The 23,336-nt window shown below is 38.9% G+C and overlaps 1 protein-coding gene across 1 annotated transcript in view; it reads left to right on the top strand.

Annotated features, from left to right (window-relative positions):
- LOC127875263 (baculoviral IAP repeat-containing protein 6-like) overlaps window positions 1–23,336 on the top strand; it is a 148,633-nt gene that overhangs the window by 75,793 nt on the left and 49,504 nt on the right. Inside the window, exons 33-43 of the mRNA XM_052420211.1 lie at window positions 133–298; window positions 2,114–2,272; window positions 6,723–6,912; window positions 7,593–8,015; window positions 8,878–9,008; window positions 9,625–9,949; window positions 15,327–16,059; window positions 18,705–18,878; window positions 20,075–20,275; window positions 22,286–22,395; window positions 23,075–23,244. Of these exons, the coding sequence (XP_052276171.1) occupies window positions 133–298; window positions 2,114–2,272; window positions 6,723–6,912; window positions 7,593–8,015; window positions 8,878–9,008; window positions 9,625–9,949; window positions 15,327–16,059; window positions 18,705–18,878; window positions 20,075–20,275; window positions 22,286–22,395; window positions 23,075–23,244 (2,782 nt within the window). The remainder of the gene's footprint in view (window positions 1–132; window positions 299–2,113; window positions 2,273–6,722; window positions 6,913–7,592; window positions 8,016–8,877; window positions 9,009–9,624; window positions 9,950–15,326; window positions 16,060–18,704; window positions 18,879–20,074; window positions 20,276–22,285; window positions 22,396–23,074; window positions 23,245–23,336) is intronic.

The following is a 23,336-nucleotide window of genomic DNA, read 5'->3' as shown; positions in this document are numbered from 1 at the left end:
ATCTCTCACACCACAGAGACTATCGATAAACCCTTACATTTCTGAATATCAATTAAAACAAAGATATAATGTCTATAAGTGATGAACATTATTTCTATTGAGGAGATATTCTCAAGAATACTTCCACTTCAGATTTATCCATGAGTGAAAGTAAGGATGACAGCAGTGTTGCCCTAGATAAGGACCCTTCAATGGCCGACATGTTCTTGCCCAAAGAGGACTCTGACGACGGGTTTTCAAACAATGATTTCTCCTCATACATCTTGCCCATGCCGCCGTTTTCAAAGACTATCCTTAAGTAAGTTTGTTATTTCATTGAATGTTGAAGTTGAACCCTCTCCTGCTCAGGTACTCATTATGAGTTTGTATTCCCTTGGTAAATCAAATTAAATTAAAGACCTCTTGCAAGATCCCAGTTTTGAAGGATTCATTTCAAACCATAAGATACTGATGAGCAGCAGACAGCATCAAACCAGAACAGCCTGCGAGTTACATGCAGGCTGTTCTGGTTTGATGCTGTTTGCAAATAGCCATGTATATAGCCTTTTTAATTTGCTTCTCAGCAGAACAGGGTTAAATGTTGGCATCAATAAAAGATGTAATTCTATGTTGCTCTATTTTGGTGATCCCACATTTTTGAGATTGATTGAATTTGGAAATAGGATTTGGTGTGGATACATTTGAAAGCACAATGCTGATAATATTGAATAGTCACCCAAAAATTAAATTCCTAGTTAAAAGAAGCAACTTGTTGAAAGCACTTGTCCAAGCTTAAAAAGCTACTTATTCTGTATCCAAGTGTTTTATTTGTAGTCCTTTGCATATTTTAAGTTTTCAAACAGCTGAGTTAGGCCTAATTTAGTTTTAAAATCTTAAAACCGAAAAATAGTTACTAAAAAGGCAGTCTAAGAGACAGATATATCCACCACCATGATTTGCTTGACCTTGAAGCGATGACTAAGTTTCAATTGCAATAAAAGATGTAGAATGAACACAAAAATTTGTGCTCAAACATTTTACCTTAAAGTACAACCTTGACATTGTATGTATTATTTTCCAAACACTTCATTGGCATGCAGAGGAAAAATAAGCCCTGTTTCAGCCATTTATATAAACAACCACTTTAAAATGGAAACACAATTATGTGATGAGCAGTGCACATGCCTTTTAATGCCCCCGGATCGAAAGATCGGGGGTATATTGTTTTGGGCCTGTCTGTCCGTCAGTCAGTCATTGTATGTGTGTGTCACAAAACTTAAACCTTGGTTAAACTTGTATAACTTTTGCAATATTGAAGATAGCAACTTCATATTTGGCATGCATGTGTATCTCATGGAGCTGCACATTTTGAGTGGTGAAAAATAAAGGTCAAGGTCATCCTTCAAGGTCAAAGGTCAAATATCATTGTTTTTAATGCCCCCGGATCGAGAGATCGGGGGTATATTGTTTTTGGCCTGTCTGTCTGTCAGTCAGTCATTGTATGTGTGTGTCGCAAAACTTTAACCTTGGTTAAACTTAAATAACTTTTGCAATATTGAAGATAGTAACTTCATATTTGGCATGCATGTGTATCTCATGGAGCTGCGCATTTTGAGTGGTGAAAAGTCAAGGTCAAGGTCATCCTTCAAGGTCAAAGGTCAAATATCATTGTATTTTTAGTTCCTTAAACTTTAACCTTCGTTAAAGTTTGGGCATAACTTTTTGAATATTGAAGATAGCAACTTGATATTTGGCATGCATGTGTATCTCATGGAGGTGCACATTTTTGAGTGGCTTAAGGTCAAGGTCATTGTTCAAGGTCAAAGGTCAAATTTATGGCTTCAAAGCGGCGCAATAGGGGGGATTGTGTTTCTGACAAACACATCTCTTGTTTCAAATCTCTTGTAGGAAAGCAAAGGAGAAAATCATAGTTGCTTAGCAATGTACATGTTACTTTCCAAAAAAGCACTTCTAGACCATCAAACGAAAGTTTGAAAGTCCTCAAAAACCGTAGTTGATAAGAAATGCACATGTAACATTCCAAAAAATCACTTTTAAGCAAGGGAAGGAGAGTTTTGAAGGCCTAAATGATGAGGTTAAAATTTACATGTTCTTTCCAAATGATCACTTCTAGGCAAGCAAAGGAGAGTTTGAAAGGCCTCAAGGATGAGGTTGAACATCTGAAGAATCTTGGCAAGGCTCCCCTGGCGGACACCAAGCCAGCGGAGGGGTCAGGCATAGTATCTTCTGCCAGTCAGCAGACATTGGGCCTCTCCACTGCACTAGATGCAAGGTAGTGTGTAGTGGGTAGATCCCGCTCTGGGAAAAATAGGGCTTATCACATGCGCTTAAATCGTTTTCCCAGATTAGCCTGTGCAGTCCGGGGCAATCAGGGGCAGCTATTTCTGCTATTGTGGTATTTTCTGTTTAAAGGAAGTATATTTTGAAAGAAAATTTTGTTGAGGCGTAAAGTGTTTTCCCTGATTAGCTGATGCGATGGTTAAATGTTAATTCATCAATAAAGTAGGATTGTGTTTTTGTGTAGGTGTCAAACCATATGGGATTTTTACCAAATTGTTTGATATGCATGCATCAGAACAAACAGATAATTTTTTTAATATGACAACGAGAAATTCCACAGCCATTTGCATGTATATTAATGGTGGTAAAAAATGTATTGAATCTTGTGGAATTTTTAGCTCATCTATTTAAAAAAAATAAATTATGAGCTATTGTCATCACCTTGGCGTCGGCGTTGGCGTCGGCGTCCGGTTAAGTTTTGCGTTTAGGTCCACTTTTCTCATAAAATATCAATGCTATTGCGTTCAAAATTGGTACACTTACTTACTATCATGAGGGGACTGGGCAGGCAAAGTTAGATAACTCTGGCTTGCATTTTGACAGAATTATGTGCCCTTTTTATACTTAGTTTTGTGTTTAGGTCCATTTTATTCCTTAAGTATCAAAGCTATTGCTTTCATACTTGCAACACTTACTAACTATCATAAGGGTACTATGCAGGCAAAGTTATGTAACTCTGACTGGCATTTTGACAGAATTATGTGCCCTTTTTATACTTAGAAAATTGAAAATTTGGTTAAGTTTTGTGTTTAGGTCCACTTTTTTCCTAAAGTATTAAAGCTATTGCTTTCATATTTACAACACTTACTAACTATCGTAAGGGGAATGTGCAGGCAAAGTTATGTAACTCTGACTGGCATTTTGACGGAATTATGTGCCCTTTATACTTGAAAATTTGGTTAAGTTTTGTGTTTTGGTCCACTTTACCCCTAAAGTATCATAGATATTGCTTTCATACTTGGAACACTCGCAAACTATCATAAGGGGACATTAAAGGACAAGTTGCATAACTCTGGTTGTCATTTTTACGGAATTATGGCCCTTTTTTGACTTAGTAACTTTGAATATATGGTTACATTTTGTGTTTAGATCCACTTTACTTCTAAAGTATCAAGGCTATTGCTTTTAAATTTCAAATACTTTCATGCTATCATGAGGATACTGTACCTGGCAAGTTGAATTTTACCTTGACCTTTGAATGACCTTGACTCTTAAGGTCAAATTATTAAATTTTGCTAAAATTGCAATAACTTCTTTATTTATGATTCGCTTTATTTATGATTCGATTAGAGTGATACTTTGACAAAACAACTCTTACCTGATACCACAATAGACTCCACCCAACCCCCCCCCCCCCCCCCCCGAATCGCCCCTCAATCCCCCCCCCATTATTATTTTTTTTAAATATATAAGAATATCTAATAAATGACCACCACACCCTCATACTACACCCCCCCACCCCCAAAAAATAATTTTAATGCCCCTGGTAGGGTGGCATATAGCAGTTGAACTGTCCGTCAGTATGTCAGTCAGTCTGTCTGTCCGTCCGAAAAAAACTTTGACATTGCCCATAACTTTTTCACTTTTGAAGATAGCAACTTGATATTTGGCATGCATGTGTATCTCATGGAGCTGCACATTTTGAGTGGTGAAAGGTCAAGGTCATCCTTCAAGGTCAAATGTCAAATTTATGGTGTCTGTCCCTCTAAAAACTTTAACATTGGCCATAACTTTTTCAATATTGAAGATAGCAACTTGATATTTGGCATGCATGTGCATCTCATGGAGCTGAACATTTTGAGTGGTGAAAGGTGAAGGTCATCCTTCAAGGCCAAATGTCAAATATATGGCGTCTTTCCGTCCGAAAACTTTAACATTGGCCATAACTTTTTTAATATTGAAGATAGCAACTTGATATTTAGCATGCATGTGTATCTCATGAAGCTGCACATTTTGAGTGGTGAAAGTTCAAGGTCAAGGTCATCCTTCAAGGTCAAATTTTTTGTTTTTAAATGTCAAAGCGGTGTTCTCATGAAGCTGTCAAACCATCCCACTCAAGAATCCCCCCCCCCCCCCCTAAAAAAAGATTTTTTTTAGCCGGATTTTTTTCGAAAAAATCTCGGCTTATAGATTGATGTTGTCGGGCGGGCGGGGGGGGCGGGCGGGCGGGCGGTGTGGCGGCGTGCTCGAAAATGTTAAAGTTCTTATTTCATGGTATAACTTTGGTATGCTTGGACCTAGAGTCTTCAAACTTGACATGAAGGTTGGCCAGGATTAACAGATGACCACTGGTCATTTCAAGGTCATTCATTTGAAGGTCAAGGTCACTGTGACCTTCAATATAAAAAATGTTAAAGTTGTTATAACTTTGGTATGCTTGGACCTAGAGTCTTGAAACTTGACATGAAGGTTGGCCATAACTAGTTAGTAACCACTGGTCATTTCAAGGTCATTCATTTGAAGGTCAAGGTCACTGTGACCTTGAATGTAAAAATGTTAAAGTTCTTATTTCATGGTATAACTTTGGTATGCTTGGACCTAGAGTCTTCAAACTTGACATGAAGGTTGGCCAGGATTAACAGATGACCACTGGTCATTTCAAGGTCATTCATTTGAAGGTGAAGGTCACTGTGACCTTCAATATAAAAATGTTAAAGTTGTTATAACTTTGGTATGCTTGGACCTAGAGTCTTGAAACTTGACATGAAGGTTGGCCAGAACTAGTAAGTAACCACTGGACATTTCAAGGTCATTCATTTGAAGGTCAAGGTCACTGTGACCTTGAATGTAAAAATGTTAAAGTTGTTATAACTTTGGTATGCTTGGACCTAGAGTCTTGAAACTTGACATGAAGGTTGGCCAGAACTAGTAAGTAACCACTGGACATTTCAAGGTCATTCATTTGAAGGTCAAGGTCACTGTGACCTTGAATGTAAAAATGTTAAAGTTCTTATTTCATGTTATAACTTTGGTATGCTTGTACCTAGAGTCTTCAAACTTGAAATAAAGATTGGCCAGTACTAGAAGATGACCACTGGTCATTTCAATGTCATTCATTTGAAGGTCAAGGTCACTGTGACCTTAAATGTTAAAATGTTAAAATTGTTATAACTTTGGTATGCTTGGACATAGAGTCTTCAAACTTGACATGAAGGTTTGCAAGCACACTTAGATGACCACTGGTACTTACATTTCATTTTGACCTTTGAACAATATTTCAGTAATTTAAGTATTGCATTGACAAAAACACGAAAGGTACTTTCCTGTCATTTAAATCAAAAATCCGGCTTCAATGCGGTCATCTCCGACCGCGGAACTCTTGTTTGCATTTTTTTTGCATTTTTGGAAGATAATGTAATAAATGACCACACCTTCACACTATACACCCCTCTCCACTCCACCCCTCCCTCATTTGTGATTGAAATTGAGATAGGTCCCTACACCTTTAAAAAGAAAAAAAGATGAGCGGTCTGCACCTGCAAGGCACTTCTCTTGTTTAACTGTGTCATTATCATGCACAAATCTTAATATGTTGCTTGTATGGATTTTATCTGGTAAAAAATGTTACAAATCATGTTTTTTTTAAATTCTTGCAAAGCTTTGCTTACTTTGTGCTGACATTTCAATTTTTGTAAAGCTTTGCTGACTTTGTGCTGACATTTAAATTCTTGTAAAGCTTTGCTGATTTTGCGCTGACATTTTAATTCTTGTAAAGCTTTGCTGACTTCGCTCTGACATTTTAATACTTGTAAAGCTTTGCTCACTTCGCGCTGACATTTTAATTCTTGTAAAGCTTTGCTTACTTTGTGCTGACATTTCAATTCTTGTAAAGCTTTGCTTACTTTGTGCTGACATTTCAATTTTTGTAAATCTTTGCTGACTTTGTGCTGACATTTCAATTCTTGTAAAGCTTTGCTGTCTTTGTGCTGACATTTTAATTCTTGTAAAGCTTTGCTGACTTTGCCCTGACTTTTCAATTATTGTAAAGCTTTGCTGACTTTGCGCTGACATTTTGATTTGTGTAAAGCTTTGCTGTCTTTGTGCTGACATTTCAATTATTGTAAAGCTTTGCTGACTGCGCTGACATTTTGATTCGTGTAAAGCTTTGCTGTCTTTGTGCTGACATTTCAATTATTGTAAAGCTTTGCTGACTTTGCCCTGACTTTTCAATTATTGTAAAGCTTTGCTGACTTTGCCCTGACTTTTCAATTCAATTCTTGTAAAGCTTTGCTTACTTTGAGCTGACATTTTGATTCGTGTAAAGCTTTGCTGACATTTTGCTGACATTTCAATTCTTGTAAAGCTTTGCAGACTTTGTGCTGACATTTCAATTCTTGTTAAGCTTTGCTGACTTTACCCTGACATTTGTTTGCCATATTTAGACTGGAGCTGGGCCTGGAGACCCACAGTGAGCTGCACCTGCGTCAGATGCTGTTCCAGCAGACAGACACCCTCCAGGGGGCGTTCTACTCCCCCCTGCCCCTCTCCCCGGCCAGGGCCAGCAATGGGGACCAATCAAGGGCCTCGCCCACCGAGAGAGACCCCAGGGAATCTAGCAATGGAATTACTCAGGTACAGCCACTATCTTGTTCTACTTTCTTTTATACCTTTCCCACTAAAATAGGCTCTTTGACTTATTTGTAGTTATTTAGAAAATCTAATTATGTTTAAAACCTTTCTTACTAGATTCAAATTTTGAAAACACATTTTCAATCACAAAGGAACTGATAAGCAGCAAACAGTATATATCCTGAAAAGACTATGAGTTTCTTGCCAGCTGTTTATATGGTTTAATGCTTGTTGCATATAGCCATTTTCGCTTTTCCTCTTAGCTGGAAATAGTTACAGAGGGATATTTGTTTTAATTGAACTTGATCTTAGAAAAAACACAAGTTTGCCACAGGTAAAGAATCCTGATTCCTCTTATAATGTAAATAACAAATTGAATGCAAATTTATATGTTGTCAAGGACCTCATTGAGACAGATGTACCTGCTAAAAGGCCCGCGACACTTAATGGTATTGCCACAGCTTTTAAACAGCGTCCTAAAATACTGTCAGACAATTTGTTAAGGCCACTAAATGTGAATAAAATAAGGTATTATGTTGCACTTGCACAGTGTCAGCATAGAGTATTTAACATATCCTGCCTGATCGCGTTTTTACAAGTCTCAACAGTGCATAAGAAGTTATTACCATCATTATTAAATGTTGTGATTTATATTCTAGAACATGCAGCATTTACATTTGCAGCACACCTCCAATGAGATGCTCAGTGAAGCCTACAACAACCTGTTCACTCAACTGGCCCAACAGCGGGTCAACCTCGACTCCCTGTTACAGCTGTGGCTGACCCTGAACGAGGAGTACCCAGTCGACGCCTCCGAAAACCAGCCGCAGTTCGATCCCACGCGTATTCCCACCATACCTCTTAGCGTTGCCTCAATAACCAGTCTGCTAGCCTGCGTTTCCAGCATGCCCTCCCTTCCCGTGCGAACGTGGGTGCTGGTGTTTCAGAGTTTAACTCTTTTGGCGAATTTGAAGATCAGCAATGATGATCAGAGGTCTGTGGTGGTGGCGATGTTGGCAGACGAGAACCTGGTCTCCATCATTACAAGTTTTCTCTCGGGAAATTCGCTGAACCCTCAGACGTCGGCTTATGAATCTAATAATCAGGTGGGTAATTATGCCCCGCAATAGGCGGAGGGATATTGTTTTGGCGTTGTCCGTCTGTCTTTCCGTCCGTCCGGAACTTTTGTGTCCGGAGCCATATCTTGAAAGTGCTTTGGCGGATTTCATTGAAACTTGGTATAAGTATATATATGGATAAGAGGATGATGCACGCCAAATGGCATTTTAAACAATCTGTTAATTACGGAGTTATGGCCCTTTGTATCTTGAAAAAATGCTTTTTTGAGTGTCAAATATAACACTTTTGTGTCCAGAAGCATATTGGCGGGGGATATCAATTCAACGAATTTGCTTGTTAATTGTTGATATTAACAATATTTGCGGAAATTCTCATGGAGTCCCATGCATTTAAGTAATATTGTAAAAATGTGTGCCATAAACAAATTATCAGGTATATTTTAAGAAATTATATATATTTTGTTGTCGAGTATAGTTTTTACTTGATTCAGATCATGTTCTTAAAGTTAACAGATCTGTTAATATGAAGATTTTTTTTAAAACCAAATAAGGGTAGTTGTACTTGAGTTGTTTCTTATATTGTACCCCTGTTCAGCGTCATTCTGAGAAAAATTGGGCTTAATTTATGTACGTAGTGTCATTCCTGCTTAGCCTCTGCGTACTGCACAGGCTAATCAGGGACAACAATTTTTGTCTAGACTAGATTTTTGTTAAGAAGATACTTCCTTTAAACAATTATTTTAATAAAAGCAGAAAATATTGTCCCAGATTAGCCTGTGCAGACTGCATTCGTTAATCTGGGACACTTTTTGCACATGCATTAAGCCCTGTTTTCGCAGAATGAGGCTCAGTGTAGTCAATTGAAGTATGTTTCCTTTTCACGGATCAGGTGGGCCCATCTCTGGTGAAGGCTTTCCACCTGTTCCTGCAGAGACTTTGCGTGTGTATCTGTGGAGAGGATAACATACACAACCTGAAGGAGATCATGCTGAAGCTCACGTACACCTTGTGTGCAGAAAAGTAAGCCCTCCACTTGTGTCTTAACATTCTACTTGAGCCTTGCTTTGGTGTAAATAAGGCTTGTGCATATAGTGTCGTTCTCGCTGAGGCTGATCAGAGAAGACACTTTCTACCTAAACTGGATTCACTAAGACGAAACTCCCTTTAACAAAAATATACCATAAATTCGAAAGTTTCCTCCCATATAAGCAACACACAAGTCTGGGACAACTCTATACGCACATGCATTAAGCTCCATTTTCCCAGAGCGAGGCTCACTTTTTTATTGCGGGGGTCAACTTTTAAGGAGTTTTCCGACCAAAATTTCTTATAAATCACTTGCTTTTTTTTTTAACATTAGGAGAGACCCCATATTTTCTCTTGTTACAGTCTGTGCCTAGTACTGGTCCTTGTCATGTCATTTAAAGTGGTCAGTGAATCAGTTGTACTTCTTGCTTATTGCATGGTAAACTGTAGCTTTTGGTTGATGTTACGCTTTATTGAATCCCTCTTGTTCTTTAAGACATATAATATCTCTATATATAATATCTAGTGTTAAATTAATCTATTAAAAAATAAACCGAATTGTAAGCAAACAACTGTTGTAAATGAATGACCTTTAAACATTAACTTTCAGAGGAGCATTTCAATGCAACCTGGGTCCACTAGATGCTCAGTGCAAGTTCCTGGAGTTCATACTTGAGCTCTCTTACGACCAGGTGGACATCAACAACGCCATCAGCGTGATTCACTCCATAAGCATTCTGGTCAATAGGCACATCCTGTGTCAAGAGCGCGTGCAGTGTAGAAGCACCTCGGATAACAGCGTGAACGCTCGCTCGTGTTTTGGGGGGATGTTTGCCAGTCTGCTGCGGGGAGGGGAGTCGTCATCTCGTAATGGAGACTGCAGCCGGGACAGCCTAGTGTGCAGTCTGCTGAAGCTTGTCAACAAATTGCTGCAGGTTAGAAACTATTGAAGGGTTTCAAATTAAATTGAGCCTCACTCTGGGACAACGGGGCTTAATGCATGTGCGTAAAGTGTTGTAAGTGATTAGCCTGTGAGGACTGAACAGGTTAATCTGCACTTTACGCATATGTTTAAAGCCCGGTTTTCCCAAAGTCATCGTCTTGTAATGGAGACTGCAGACGGGACAGCCTCAGGTGCAGTCTGCTGAAGCTGGTCAACAAACCGCTGCAGATAAGAAATTATGGCAGGGTTTTGTGATTTATTTTTTTGAACTTGAAGAAGGAAAAGAATCTCTTAATGTATAGTCCCAAAATTGATTGTAATCATCTCTTCTTTAACTACTCTTTGATGTAGCTCAAACTTTCACATTTTAATGACCTTAATGTGAACATCATAGCAGAAAAAGGAATTCGGCTGCAACAACATTTAAAAGGAGTATTTCCCTTTGTTTTTTATGTCCTCGGATCGAATGATCGGGGTTATATTGTTTTTGCCTGTCTGTCTGTCTGTCAGTCAGTCTATGTGTGTCCCAAAACTTTAACCTTGTTCATAACTTTTGCAATATTGAAGATAGCAACTTGATATTTGGCATGCATGTGTATCTCATGGAGCTTCACATTTTGAGTGGTGAAAGGTCAAGGTCATCCTTCGGAGCAATAGGGGGCATTGTGTTTCTGACAAACACATCTCTTGTTTATTTTTAGCTCCACTGGCCAAAGGCCAGCGGGGCTTATGTCATGGTCCTGTGTCCGTCGTGTGTGCGTCCGTGCGTGCGTCCGTGCGTGCGTGTGTTAACTTTTTCTTTAAACATCTTCTTGTCCTAAACTACTCGTCCAAATCTGATGAAATTTCTCAGGAATGTTCCTGTGGTAAACCTCTTTCAAATTGTTCAAATTATGCCCCTGGGGTCAAATTTGACCCTGCCCCGGGGGGTCAAAAAATTGAAAATTTGCTTATATAAGGCCTATTTTGTGCAAACTTTATAAATCTTCTTGTCCATAACCATTAGGCCTAGGGCTACCAAATTTGGTATGTATTGACATATTATAGTCCTCTACCAAGTTTGTTCAAATTATGCCCCTGGGGTCAAATTTGACCCTGCCCCGGGGGGTAAAAAAATAGAAAATTTGCTTATATAAGGCCTATTTTGTGCAAACTTTAAAAATCTTCTTGTCCGTAACCATTGGGCCTAGGGCTACCAAATTTGGTATGTAGTGACATCTTATAGTCCTCTACCAAGTTTGTTCAAATTATGCCCCTGGGGTTAAATTTTACCCTGCCCCTGGGGGTCAAAACATTGAAAATTTGCTTATATAAGGCCTATTTGTGCAGACTTTAAAAATCTTCTTGTCCATAACCGTATGGCATAGGGCTACAAAATTTGGTATGTAGTGACATCTTATTGTCCTCTACCCAGTTTGTTCAAATTATGCCCCTGGGGTCTAATTTGACCCTGCCCCGGGGGTTAAAAAATTGAAAATTTGCTTATATAAGGCCTATTTTGTGCAAGCTTTAAAAATCTTCTTGTCCATAACCATTGGGCCTAGGGCTACCAAATTTGGTATGTATTGACATCTTATAGTCCTCTACCAAGTTTGTTCAAATTATGCCCCTGGTGTCAAATTTGACTCTGCCCCCTAAATTGAAAATTTGCTTATATAAGGCCTATTTTGTGCAAACTTTAAAAATATTCTTTTCCATAACCATTGGGCCTAGGGCTTCCAAATTTGCTATGTAGTGACATCTTATAGTCCTCTACCAAGTTTGTTCAAATTATGCCCCTGGGGTCAAATTTGACCCTGCCCCAGGGGGTTAAAAAATTGAAAATTTGCTTATATAAGGCCTATTTTGTGTAAACTTTAAAAATCTTCTTGTCCATAACCATTGGGCCTAGGGCTACCAAATTTTGTATGTAGTGACATCTTATTGTCCTCTATCAAGTTTGTTCAAATTATGCCCCTGGGGTCTAATTTGACCCTGTCCCGGGAGGTCAAAAAATTGAACATTTGATTAAGGCCTATTTTGTGTAAACTTTAAAAATCTTCTTGTCCATAACCATTGGGCCAAGGGCTACCAAATTTGGTATGTAGTGACATCTTATAGTCCTCTACCAAGTTTGTTCAAATTATGCCCCTGGGGTCAAATTTGACCCTGTCCCGGGGGGTTAAAAAATTGAAAATTTGCTTATATAAGGCCTATTTTGTGCAAGCTTTAAAAATCTTCTTGTCCATAACCATTGGGCCTAGGGCTACCAAATTTGGTATGTATTGACATCTTATAGTCCTCTACCAAGTTTGTTCAAATTATGCCCCTGGTGTCAAATTTGACTCTGCCCCCTAAATTGAAAATTTGCTTATATAAGGCCTATTTTGTGCAAACTTTAAAAATATTCTTTTCCATAACCATTGGGCCTAGGGCTTCCAAATTTGCTATGTAGTGACATCTTATAGTCCTCTACCAAGTTTGTTCAAATTATGCCCCTGGGGTCAAATTTGACCCTGCCCCAGGGGGTTAAAAAATTGAAAATTTGCTTATATAAGGCCTATTTTGTGTAAACTTTAAAAATCTTCTTGTCCATAACCATTGGGCCTAGGGCTACCAAATTTTGTATGTAGTGACATCTTATTGTCCTCTATCAAGTTTGTTCAAATTATGCCCCTGGGGTCTAATTTGACCCTGCCCCGGGAGGTCAAAAAATTGAACATTTGATTTAGGCCTATTTTGTGTAAACTTTAAAAATCTTCTTGTCCATAACCATTGGGCCAAGGGCTACCAAATTTGGTATGTAGTGACATCTTATAGTCCTCTACCAAGTTTGTTCAAATTATGCCCCTGGGGTCAAATTTGACCCTGCCCCGGGGGGTCAAAAAATTGAAAATTTGCTTATATAAGGCCTATTTTGTGAAAACTTAAAAATCTTCTCGTCCATAACCATTGGGCCTAAGGCTACCAAATTTGGTATGTAATGACATCTAATAGTCATCTACCAAGTTTGTTCAAATTATGCCCCTGGGCTTCCAAATTTGACCCTGCCCTGGGGGGTCAAAAAATCGAAAATTTGCTTATATAAGGCCTATTTTGTGCAAACTTTAAAAATCTTCTTGTCCATAAATGTATGGCATAGGGCTACCAAATTTGGTATGTAATGACATCTTATAGTCCTCTACCAAGTTTGTTCAAATTAAGCCCCTGGGATCAAATTTGACTGTTCCCCAGGGGTCACAAAATTGAACATATGCTTATATAGGGCACATTTTGTGCAAACTATAAAAATCTTGTCCATAACCATTGGGCCTATTTCTACCAAATTCGGTAGGTAGTGACATCTAATAGTTCTCTACTTAGTTTGTTCAAATTATGCCCCTAGGAACAAGTTTGACCTTGCCCCAGGGGTCACAAATATGAACATATGCTTAAATAAGGCCTATTTTGTGCAAACTTTAAAAATCTTCTTGTTCTTAATTATAGAGCCTATGGCTACTAAATTTGGTATGTAGTGATATCTAATAGTCCTCTACCAAATTTGTTCAAATTATTCCCCTGGGCTCAAATTTGACCCGGCCCCGGGGGTCACAAAACTGAACATATGACGTTTACCAGTGGAGATTACTGCGGCCGTTTGGCTTTGACCAACAACAACATCAACATCTTGTAAACATGAGATAAAACCCTGTCATTTAGTGCCATTTTAGGTCAGATGGTGACTGCTTACAAAGGCATTGAAGTAAGAACATGTGTTATGAATGTTTTTCTTATAAACTGAAAAAAGTCGGGTTTTATTTAAATATGTCGAAAGTGACCATATATCCGGATGAAAATATTTTGGATGACATATTAATTTCATGTCTTTTTTGTAGTGTTAAAACCAGTTTAATAATATATTATAGATTTTAAGAACACAACTTCCATGAACATAATTATTTCAAGGAAAGTCAATATATGATACTGCACAGTAAACTCAAACTTTGTATCCAAGAGAAGGTGTTGAAATTAATGAAGTGCAATGTTCTTAACTATCGTATATGCTGCTTTTTAATAACTAATGATTCATTGTTTCATTTGTGAATAGTGACTGATCATGAATTGTTGAAATGATTGTCAATTGCTTAACAATCCATATATATTTCTGACCATTTTATAATTTTCTTAATACAAGTTATGAATTGATCTTAGAAGTCAAATGTATTACTTAATTAAATACATTTATAAATATAAAGAAATAATCTTTAGATTATCATAATATTCTCAGGCCTGTTGGTCTTAGGGATGTGTGGGTTGATGAGCAATTTCTCCTTTTATCACAATTATTTCTACCCTACCTGATCATTTCCTTCATATTCCATTTTAATTCAATTGACGTCTGCAACCTCTTTCAAATTGGGAAAGTCCAAAATGTGTTGTTTGGTAAAGGTTTAAGGCATTTTGATTCCTATGGGTCTTGTGAATCTGTTTCAAATCAAATGCGGAGATTTGATCTTCAGCATCTAAAAATATGTGAAATAGAAAGAACGACAATATCTTTTGGAGAGATAAATGTACCTACGTTATAAGCAAAGGACCTGTGCAACAATTCCCGGGCTTTTTTGTCTGTTTAGTTAACACGGTAGTAACTTTTTCCATATATAAAAATGCTCACCTTTCCAACTTTATGCGCCCAGTGGGACGAGGGATAGAAAGAGAAAGTCACATGCTTGAGTACATTTCAACCCATGCGCATTACACGTTTTTTTCGCAAAGAAAAAACAGTGGAGCGATACAGGGCCATCATGGCCCTCTTGTTAGAATATATTCCCAAATTTGTTTGTTCTTCTCTTCAACTACTGGTAGGATCTCTCTTAAACTTGCACAGTTGAATGACTTTAATGTGTAGATGATCATGAAGGAGGGAATTTTTACCGCAACCAGTTTTGGCAGAATAATTTAGCCCTTTGTCACAGGATTGGCCTTTGTCCAAACATGTGTCATTGTTGCATCAGCCTTTGTTACACATTTCTCCTTACTTGCTAATTAATTATCATTTCAATCAAGTAAAGCATCTGAGCAGAGTTCTTTGAAAACCTGGCTTAATGCATGTACATTATGTTTTGTCACAGAATAGCCTGTGCAGTCTTGACATTCTAATCAGGGACAACACTTTCCACTTTTATGGAATGTTTCATTTAAAGAAATTCCCTTCTTAATGAAAATCCAGTTTAGACTGAAAATATTGTCCCTTATTAGCTTGTGTGAACTTCACATGCTCATCTCAGAGGACACTACGCTCATGCATTTAGTCCAGTTTTCCTAGAACACAACTTTTTTAATTACTGACTAGCAGTTCAGATTGTTTTTGCTTGATTTATTCAGCTTATGCTATACTAAACCTTTTACAGGTGCACTACCCAGCGTCTGTGGGGAGGAATGCCAGGAGGGTGTCCCTTGGACTGGATGGGCAATCTGAAGGTCACATGGGTCAAAGTCACATGGTCCAAGGTCACATGAGCCAAGGTTACACGGGGGTTCAGGGTGTGGGCATGTCCCAGGCACTGGCCACCTCCTCTCCACGCACCCTAAGCCTCGTGGGTCAGTCTGACGAAGAGAAAGCGGGAATCGCCGCCGGTCAGCAGTCTGACAATGCACAGGCTGGTAGCACCATGCAGACAGATGAGCAGAAGACCGAGAGTGCGCAGGCTAATGGTGGCCAGGAATGGTTGGGGTCGTATTCTGGTACAGAGAGGGGCGGGTTGGAGGGCTCCAGGATCAATCTAGCTGATATTATCTTGGAAAGGAGAGTCATCATGTGTAACTTCATTCAGGCACTCAGCTACTGCAACAGTAGCACCATGGCGATGATACTTGGAAGTAAGGCGGTACCCAACAACATGCATGACACTGTTGCCATAGGTGACCCGATCTCCGTTGGAGACGGTATTTATCACATTCTCATGACGTTGTCTAGACACTGTAGTGATAGCCGATGTTTAATGGATGCCCTGTTCTCATACCTATCTGGAAACTTTGTATCTCCGGGTACACGAACATTGTGCAGACTATCGGAGCCCCTGCTGTGGTTCATCCTAAAGGTTCTGGATTCTCAGAAGATGATGAAGATGTTCATTGACAAAGGTTTGTACTCTTCTAACTTGTACCATATTTAGTTTATTGTGCCAAAAACGGTAAATGGAGAAAATGTTAAACTTTTAAAGTTTAGATTTCAGAACAGTCATCAGGGAGTGGTAATAGATAGTTACCATGTTGGTTGGCGAGTCTGTAAGCATCACTTTCATTTGAGCTTCTTCATTATTATCCCCCGCAATAGGCGGAGGGATATTGTTTTGGCGTTGTCTGTCCATCCGTGCGTCTTTCCATCCGTCCAGAGCCATATCTTGGAAGTGCTTTGGTGGATTTCATTGAAACTTGGTATGAGTATATATATGGATAAGAGGATGATGCATGCCAAATGGCATTGTACACCATCTGTTAATAACTTAGTTAAGGCTCTTTGTATTTTGAATAAATGCTTTTTTGAGTGTCAAATATAACACTTTTGTGTCCAGAAGCATATTGGCGGGGATATCAATTCAACGAATTTCCTTGTTTTTTATTGAGTTGACATGAAACTTCTTTTACTTCATATTCAACAGGAATAAATGTTTGACATAACTTTTGCAATAAATACATTCAAGGTGGAGGATAAGTATCTATCTTGTTAGCTCTACTGCCAAAGGCAGAAGAGCTTATGGGATGGCATGGTGTCTGTCTGTCTGTCTGTGTGTTAGCCTTTTCTTGTTTATCCGATAAAGTCCACAGTTTTCATCCGATTCTTTTCAAACTTGCTCAGTGTCTTTATATTAATGAGGACTTGAACCCTATTGACTTTAAGGTCACTGGGTCAAAGGTCAAGGTCACAGTGACTCGAAATAGTAAAAACTTGTTTATCCGATAAAGTCCACAGTTTTCATCCGATTCTTTTCAAACTTGCTCAGTGTCTTTATATTAATCACGACTCGAACCCTATTGATTTTCAGGTCACTGAGTCAAAGGTCAAGGTCACAGTGACTCGAAATAGTAAAATGGTTACTTTTTCTTGTTTATCCGATAAAGTCCACAGTTTTCATCCGATTCTTTTCAAACGTGTTCATTGTCTTCATATTAATGAGGACTCAAACCCTATTGATTTTCAGGTCTCTGGGTCAAAGGTCAAGGTCACAGTAACTTGAAATAGTAAAATAGTTTCCAGATGTTAACTCAAGAATGCATAGGGCTAGGATCATGAAACTTCATAGGTCCATAAATCATGACTGGCTGATGACCCGTATTGATTTTCGGGTCACTAGGTCAAAGGTCAAGGTCACAGTGACTCGAAATAGTAAAATGGTTACTTTTTCTTGTTTATCCGATAAAGTCCACAGTTTTCATCCGATTCTTTTCAAACTTGTTCAGTGTCTTCATGTTAATGAGGACTCGAACCCTATTGATTTTCAGGTCACTGGGTCAAAGGTCAAGGTCACAGTGACTCGAAATAGTGAAATGGTTTCTGGATGATGACTCAAGAATGCTTAGGCCTAGGAAACTTCATAGGTACATTGATCATGACCGGCAGATGACCCCTATTGATTTCCAGGTCACTAGGTCAAAGGTCAAGGTCACAGTGACTCGAAACAGTAAAATGGTTACCGGATGATAACTCAAGAATGCTTACGCCTAGGATCATGAAACTTCATAGGTACATTGATCATGACTGGCAGATGACCCCTATTGATTTTCAGGTCACTAGGTCAAAGGTCAAGGTCACAGTGACTCGAAACAGTAAAACGGTTTCCCGATGATAACTCAAGAATGCTTATGCCTAGGATCATGAAACTTCATAGGAATATTGATCATGACTGGCAGATGATCCCTATTAATTTTCAGAGTACACAGTTTCCATCTTATTATTTCCTACCTTGCACAGTTTTTATAGCAGTAGAGCGATTCAGGCCTTCATGGGCCTCTTGTTTTGTTTTTTGTTGGCATATTTCCTTAAAACTTAACACTCTTGGTGAAAATAATACATATTAAGGAGGCCCCTGCATATAAGATTTGTTATATTTTGTTCAATTTCAAAGTCCCACGTAGGGATAAAGATAATGAACAAACTGTGTTTTTATGTGTTAATACATGTAATACAAGACAAAATTCAAAAAGCAACATGACAGACAGTGGCCTGAAAGCCATTTTGGACAAAGATGTTTCCTTTTTAATCCTCTTCATTTCAAGAAGCATTGCAAGATATTTAAATGACTGAGCAAACATATAGACTATTATGAGACAATGAATGGCACACCAGAAGCTTCCTTAAAGGTCATACTTGGAAGTGGAAGGTCAAAATATAGGTCTTAAAATGTGCTACCACTTGTAACATCTTTGTCAAAGCAGTTGTTGGGGGTATTATTCTTTTTCAGTGATAGTTCTCGTATAGCTCAGGTACGTCTATTGGTAACATATAAGCCCCATTCTAGGAATTCTGTGCTTAATGCTTGTGATCAAAGCGTGGTCTTAGATCAGCATGTGCAGTCCCCAAAGGCTCATCAGGGACACAACACTTTCCGCTTAGACTGGATTTAAGTTTAGGAGACACTACCTTTTAATGTAGAGTTCTGTAATTTGGAAAGTGTCTCCCCAGAAAAGCCTGTGCTGATTGCACAGGTAATCTGGGACGACACATAACACACATGCTTTAAGTCCTGTTTTTCATAACTCGTCTTAAATGATAACTGGCCATTTTGTAGGAGGTGTAGACGTGGTGTGCCGTAACTTTGTGAACTGCAACAGCCGCATCATCAGCACCCACCCCAGCCTGATCTCCACAATCATGCAGAACATGAACGGACAGGCCAATGACAAGAGGAGGAAACTCTCCGAGTCGGAATCCACAGAGGGAATCCAGAACTTTGCACCTTTAGGTAATACTTACAATCATTATTATTCCTTGGACATGTATTTTCTTGATTTTGACCCATCCACGCGTTTAACTCAAAACACATCAGAAAATGACCAAAATGTTCTTTTTTATTTTTCTACGATTTTATATGTCCACGTAAGAATTTTTTTGTAAAACTACTAAATGTTATACCAACTTATATAAATGATTTATATTTAGTTGTGTGAGTAGTTGTGTAATTGTGTGAGGTAATTGAGGGTCTATACACAGCTCTGGATCATATTATGAATGGTTTCTTATCACCCTATTTTACGATTTTCATGATTTGAGAACTTAACATTTTTTTTAACTGTTGAATCTATGTCTATATCTTATAAATTTTATATCATACCAATCTTGTGAAAAGATCTCAATTAAACCAAGTTATGCTTGACTCACAATATTTGACAAATCTTTCTTCCCACTTCTTGTTATCAGGACAATGTAATGTAGCCCAATTGCAAGTCCATCTATCAGCACCCAATACTTGACGAGAAATAAGCGTCAACAAATAATTAATGAAACCACAATCCGTCAACCAATTCTTTTAATATCCCTGCCCTCCCATTTGGTTTTTGCTTCGTAAATAATGAGGTAATTCAAACCAACTAACTTCATCCAACATGTATTATGTTAGCATTCCAATCCCTGCTTCTTCTGTTTAGCATATTGCCATTAAGCCCTTCTGTCAGCAGCAAAACAACAGTATTTGGGAAGTATTGATCCATGGCACATTCTTCAGCAACCCTATTTCTTGCTTTATAAATGCAACAATTTATCTACCCAAATTACTCCATCCCACACCCCTTTCTGTTACCAATCTTACCACCCCTCTTCTTGCAGTCAGTATAGTGAGGTGTTGCCCTGTTGCCATCCCTATGGCAATCCTTTTATTAAGTACTACTCAGCCTTTATTCACGCATCATACAATTCTGTAACCAGTCTTACTTCTGCTTTTTCAGGCAGCATATTGTCATGTAGCCCTACATCCCATTCTGTAACCTATCACACACCCGTTGATGCAGGCAGCATGTATTCCTTCCTTTGCAGGCAGCATAGTGTCATGTAGCCCTTCCTTTCAGGCAGCAGTGTCATGTAGCCATACCTTTGCAGATAGCGTAGTGTTATGTAGCCATACCTTTGCAGATAGCATAGTGACATGAAATCATTCCTTTGCAGGCAGCATAGTGTCATGTAGCCCTACAGCCAGCCCAGCAGAGGTCCTGATCGTCTCCACCCCTCAGCATCGGCGGGCTCGTTCGGCCCCCTGGTCGTACCACTTTTATCCAGACGAGGCATGGGTGGACCTGCGCATCACTCTGCCATTTGCAGTGCTACTGAAGGAGGTGCAGATACAGCCACATAGTCCCGCTCTGTCCAGTAAGTGTGTAGTCTATGCCTCGAGCCTGGGAAAACAGGTTTTAATGCATGTCTGTAAAGCGTTGTCCGAGATTAGCTGTGCAGTCTGCACAGGTTAATCAGGGAAACACTTTTTTCCTAAACTGAATGTTTGCTAAGAAGAGACTCTTTAAAAGAAAAAAATGATATAAGTGGAATGTGTTGTCTCTAATTAGCCTGTGTGGACTGCACAGGCTAATCTGTGATGACACTTTAATCACATGCATTTAGCCTGATTTTAGCAGAGAGAGGCTCAAATATATTTTTTATGTTTATGAAAGTGAACAGTAATGTATGAACATTTCCAGGTGAGAAAATTTAAGTCACCAGTCTAGCTCTACTAGTGCCTGTAAAATGTTTATGTTGAGCCTGGTGGTACAGTTGGATCAGCATGTGGTCCCACAGTTTAGATTGTCATAAATGGATAGAAATTATCCAGTTAAACTAATTTTGTTTAAATAACAATATTTACTGAATAAAAAGTGGGATAAATAGAATAATAGATAAGTGTTGATTATAGATCAGGTTTATCATACTCGGCACGAAAACGAAAAAGCACTCGCCAAGGCTCGTGCTTTTTGTTATGCTCCCCCCCCAAAAAAATGGGGGGGAGCATATAGTCGCCGCTTCGTCTGTCCGCCCTTCCGTGTGTCCGTCCGTGCACAATTTTTGTCCGGGCTATTTCTCAGCAACTAATGACCAGAATTCAATGAAACTTTATGGGAAGCTTCACTACCAAGAGGAGATGTGCATATTATCAGCGGGTTCTGGTCGGATGATTTTTCACAGAGTAATGGCCCTTTGAAATTTTCCATTAACTGTACATATAGTGCAATTCTTGTCCGGGCTATTTCTCAGCAACTAATGACCGTAATTCAATGAAACTTTATGGGAAGCTTTACTACCAAGAGGAAATGTGCATATTATCAGCGGATTCTGGTCGGATGATTTTTCACAGAGTTATGGCCCTTTGAAATTTTCCATTAACTGTACATATAGTGCAATTCTTGTCCGGGCTATTTCTCAGCAACTAATGACTGGAATTCAATGAAACTTTATGGGAAGCTTCACTACCAAGAGGAGATGTGCATATTATCAGCTGGTTCTCGTCGGATGATTTTTCACAGAGTTATGGCCCTTTGAAATTTTCTATTGTACTTGTGCAATTCTTGTCTGAGCTATTTCTCATCAACTTATTACGGGAATTCAATGAAACTTTATGGGAAGCTTCACTACCAAGAGGAGATGTGCATATTATCAGCCGGTTCTGGTCGGATGATTTTTCACAGAGTTATGGCCCTTTGAAATTTTCTATAAACTGTACATATAGTGCAATTCTTGTCCGGGCTATTTCTCCCCAACTACTGACTGGAATACAATGAAGCTTTATGGGAAGCTTAACTACCAAGAGGAGATGTGCATGTTATTTGTGGGTTCTGGTTAGATGATTTATTTAGAGAGTTATGGCCCTTTGAAATTTTTAAGTTGCTAAACCATCCATCGTATTATTTTGTCCAAAGTTATGCCCATCAAGACGTTTCCTTTTATCTGAATATATAGTGCAATATTGTGACAAAAAAAACTTTGGGGAGCATCACCCGTCCCCGACGGTTTATTGTTTTCTTAGCCTGGCATGATAAACCTGATCTATAATTAACACAAACCTATTATTCTTTATAAAGCCAACATTATTGCCACATTACAAAATGTTGCATGATTTGTACATAGAAATCTAACATGAACCAATATTATGAGGCACGTTTTGGGAAATTTGGTCTTCATGCAAGTGCATAAAGTGTCGTCCCAGATTAGCTTGTGCAGTCCACACGGGCTAATCAGGGAAGTCACTTTGGGCTCTTATGGAAGTGTCTTAATAGATTCATTTGGAATCTATACACTGATTAGCCTGTGGCCTGCACAGGATAATCTTGGACAACTTTTTACGCACATGCATAAACCCTAGTTTATCCAAAACTTGGCTCTTATTTGCAGCATGCCCAGCATTTGTGTCTCTTGAGGCCAGTCAGGATGGAGTTACGACCTTTCCGCTGTGTGCCCCCATGAACACTAGCAGCCTGGTCTTCATCAAGCTGAACCTTCAGGTAGGTTTGAGGGCAAGTGTCACATTTGTCAATATGCCTTCCGGTGAAACTGGGCTGAATGCAAGCCTGTAAAGTGTCATCCCAGACTAGCCTGTGCAGTTTGCACTGGCTAATTCAAATGGTCAATCAGTACAAAGTGTTTCTATAAATTTATGGTTCCCGGAGGATCACCAAGCTTGAAAGAACTGGTGACCCTTGCCAAAATCTGGTGTCCTTGGGTTCCTGGGACACCGTTTGTGTCGAGACCTGCATGAAAAATACCATAAAAGCAGAAACTAATTAAGGACAACACTTTACGCACATGCATTAAGTCCAGTTTTCCCAGAACTGGGCTCAAATGGGAGACCAGTGTTAAATGTTGTTGCACAGTCCTATCTCAAAAACTGTCACAAATATATGGCCTAGTCGTTTTAAAACATGCAGTACACGTAATAATCTTCTATGTCTGTGATCGTGCATTCAGATTTTTAGAAATGCTATGTTCCCTTGCCATTGGGAATGCTTCATCCGCAAACTTTCTCTTTAAATATGATAGGTTTGGGATCAAATTCTGATCCCAATTCTTGCCTATTCAGGGGCTGAAACTGTCCATCGGGGACTAATGAGAAGATCAACAATATAGATCAACATGCATAGCTTCCACATGATAACTCATTTCTCAGTACCCCCTACATTTCAGCGTCCCGAGGTCGTGACCTCAGTGACCATACGTTTACACCGGGCGCGTGACTCCATGACAATAGGGCTCTCTCAGATCCTGCTGATGGGCTACAGTGCGTTCGGGGAGATTGGTTACAAGTCTAACAATCCTTTCCTGCCCACATCTGAAGACTATGTGTCACGATCAAGGTCTCACATAAGTGTCCAATTGAATTGAAAAGTTGTGTCACAATCTTAGATTGTTATGCATTAATCTCAAATACTTCGGCTTTTTATTTTTC

This window comes from Dreissena polymorpha, chromosome 3 (genome assembly GCF_020536995.1).
Source record: "Dreissena polymorpha isolate Duluth1 chromosome 3, UMN_Dpol_1.0, whole genome shotgun sequence".
Classification (NCBI taxonomy): Eukaryota; Metazoa; Mollusca; class Bivalvia; order Myida; family Dreissenidae; genus Dreissena; species Dreissena polymorpha.
The sequence above is the reverse complement of the archived record's forward strand: the minus strand, read 5'-3'. Positions and strand labels throughout refer to the sequence as shown.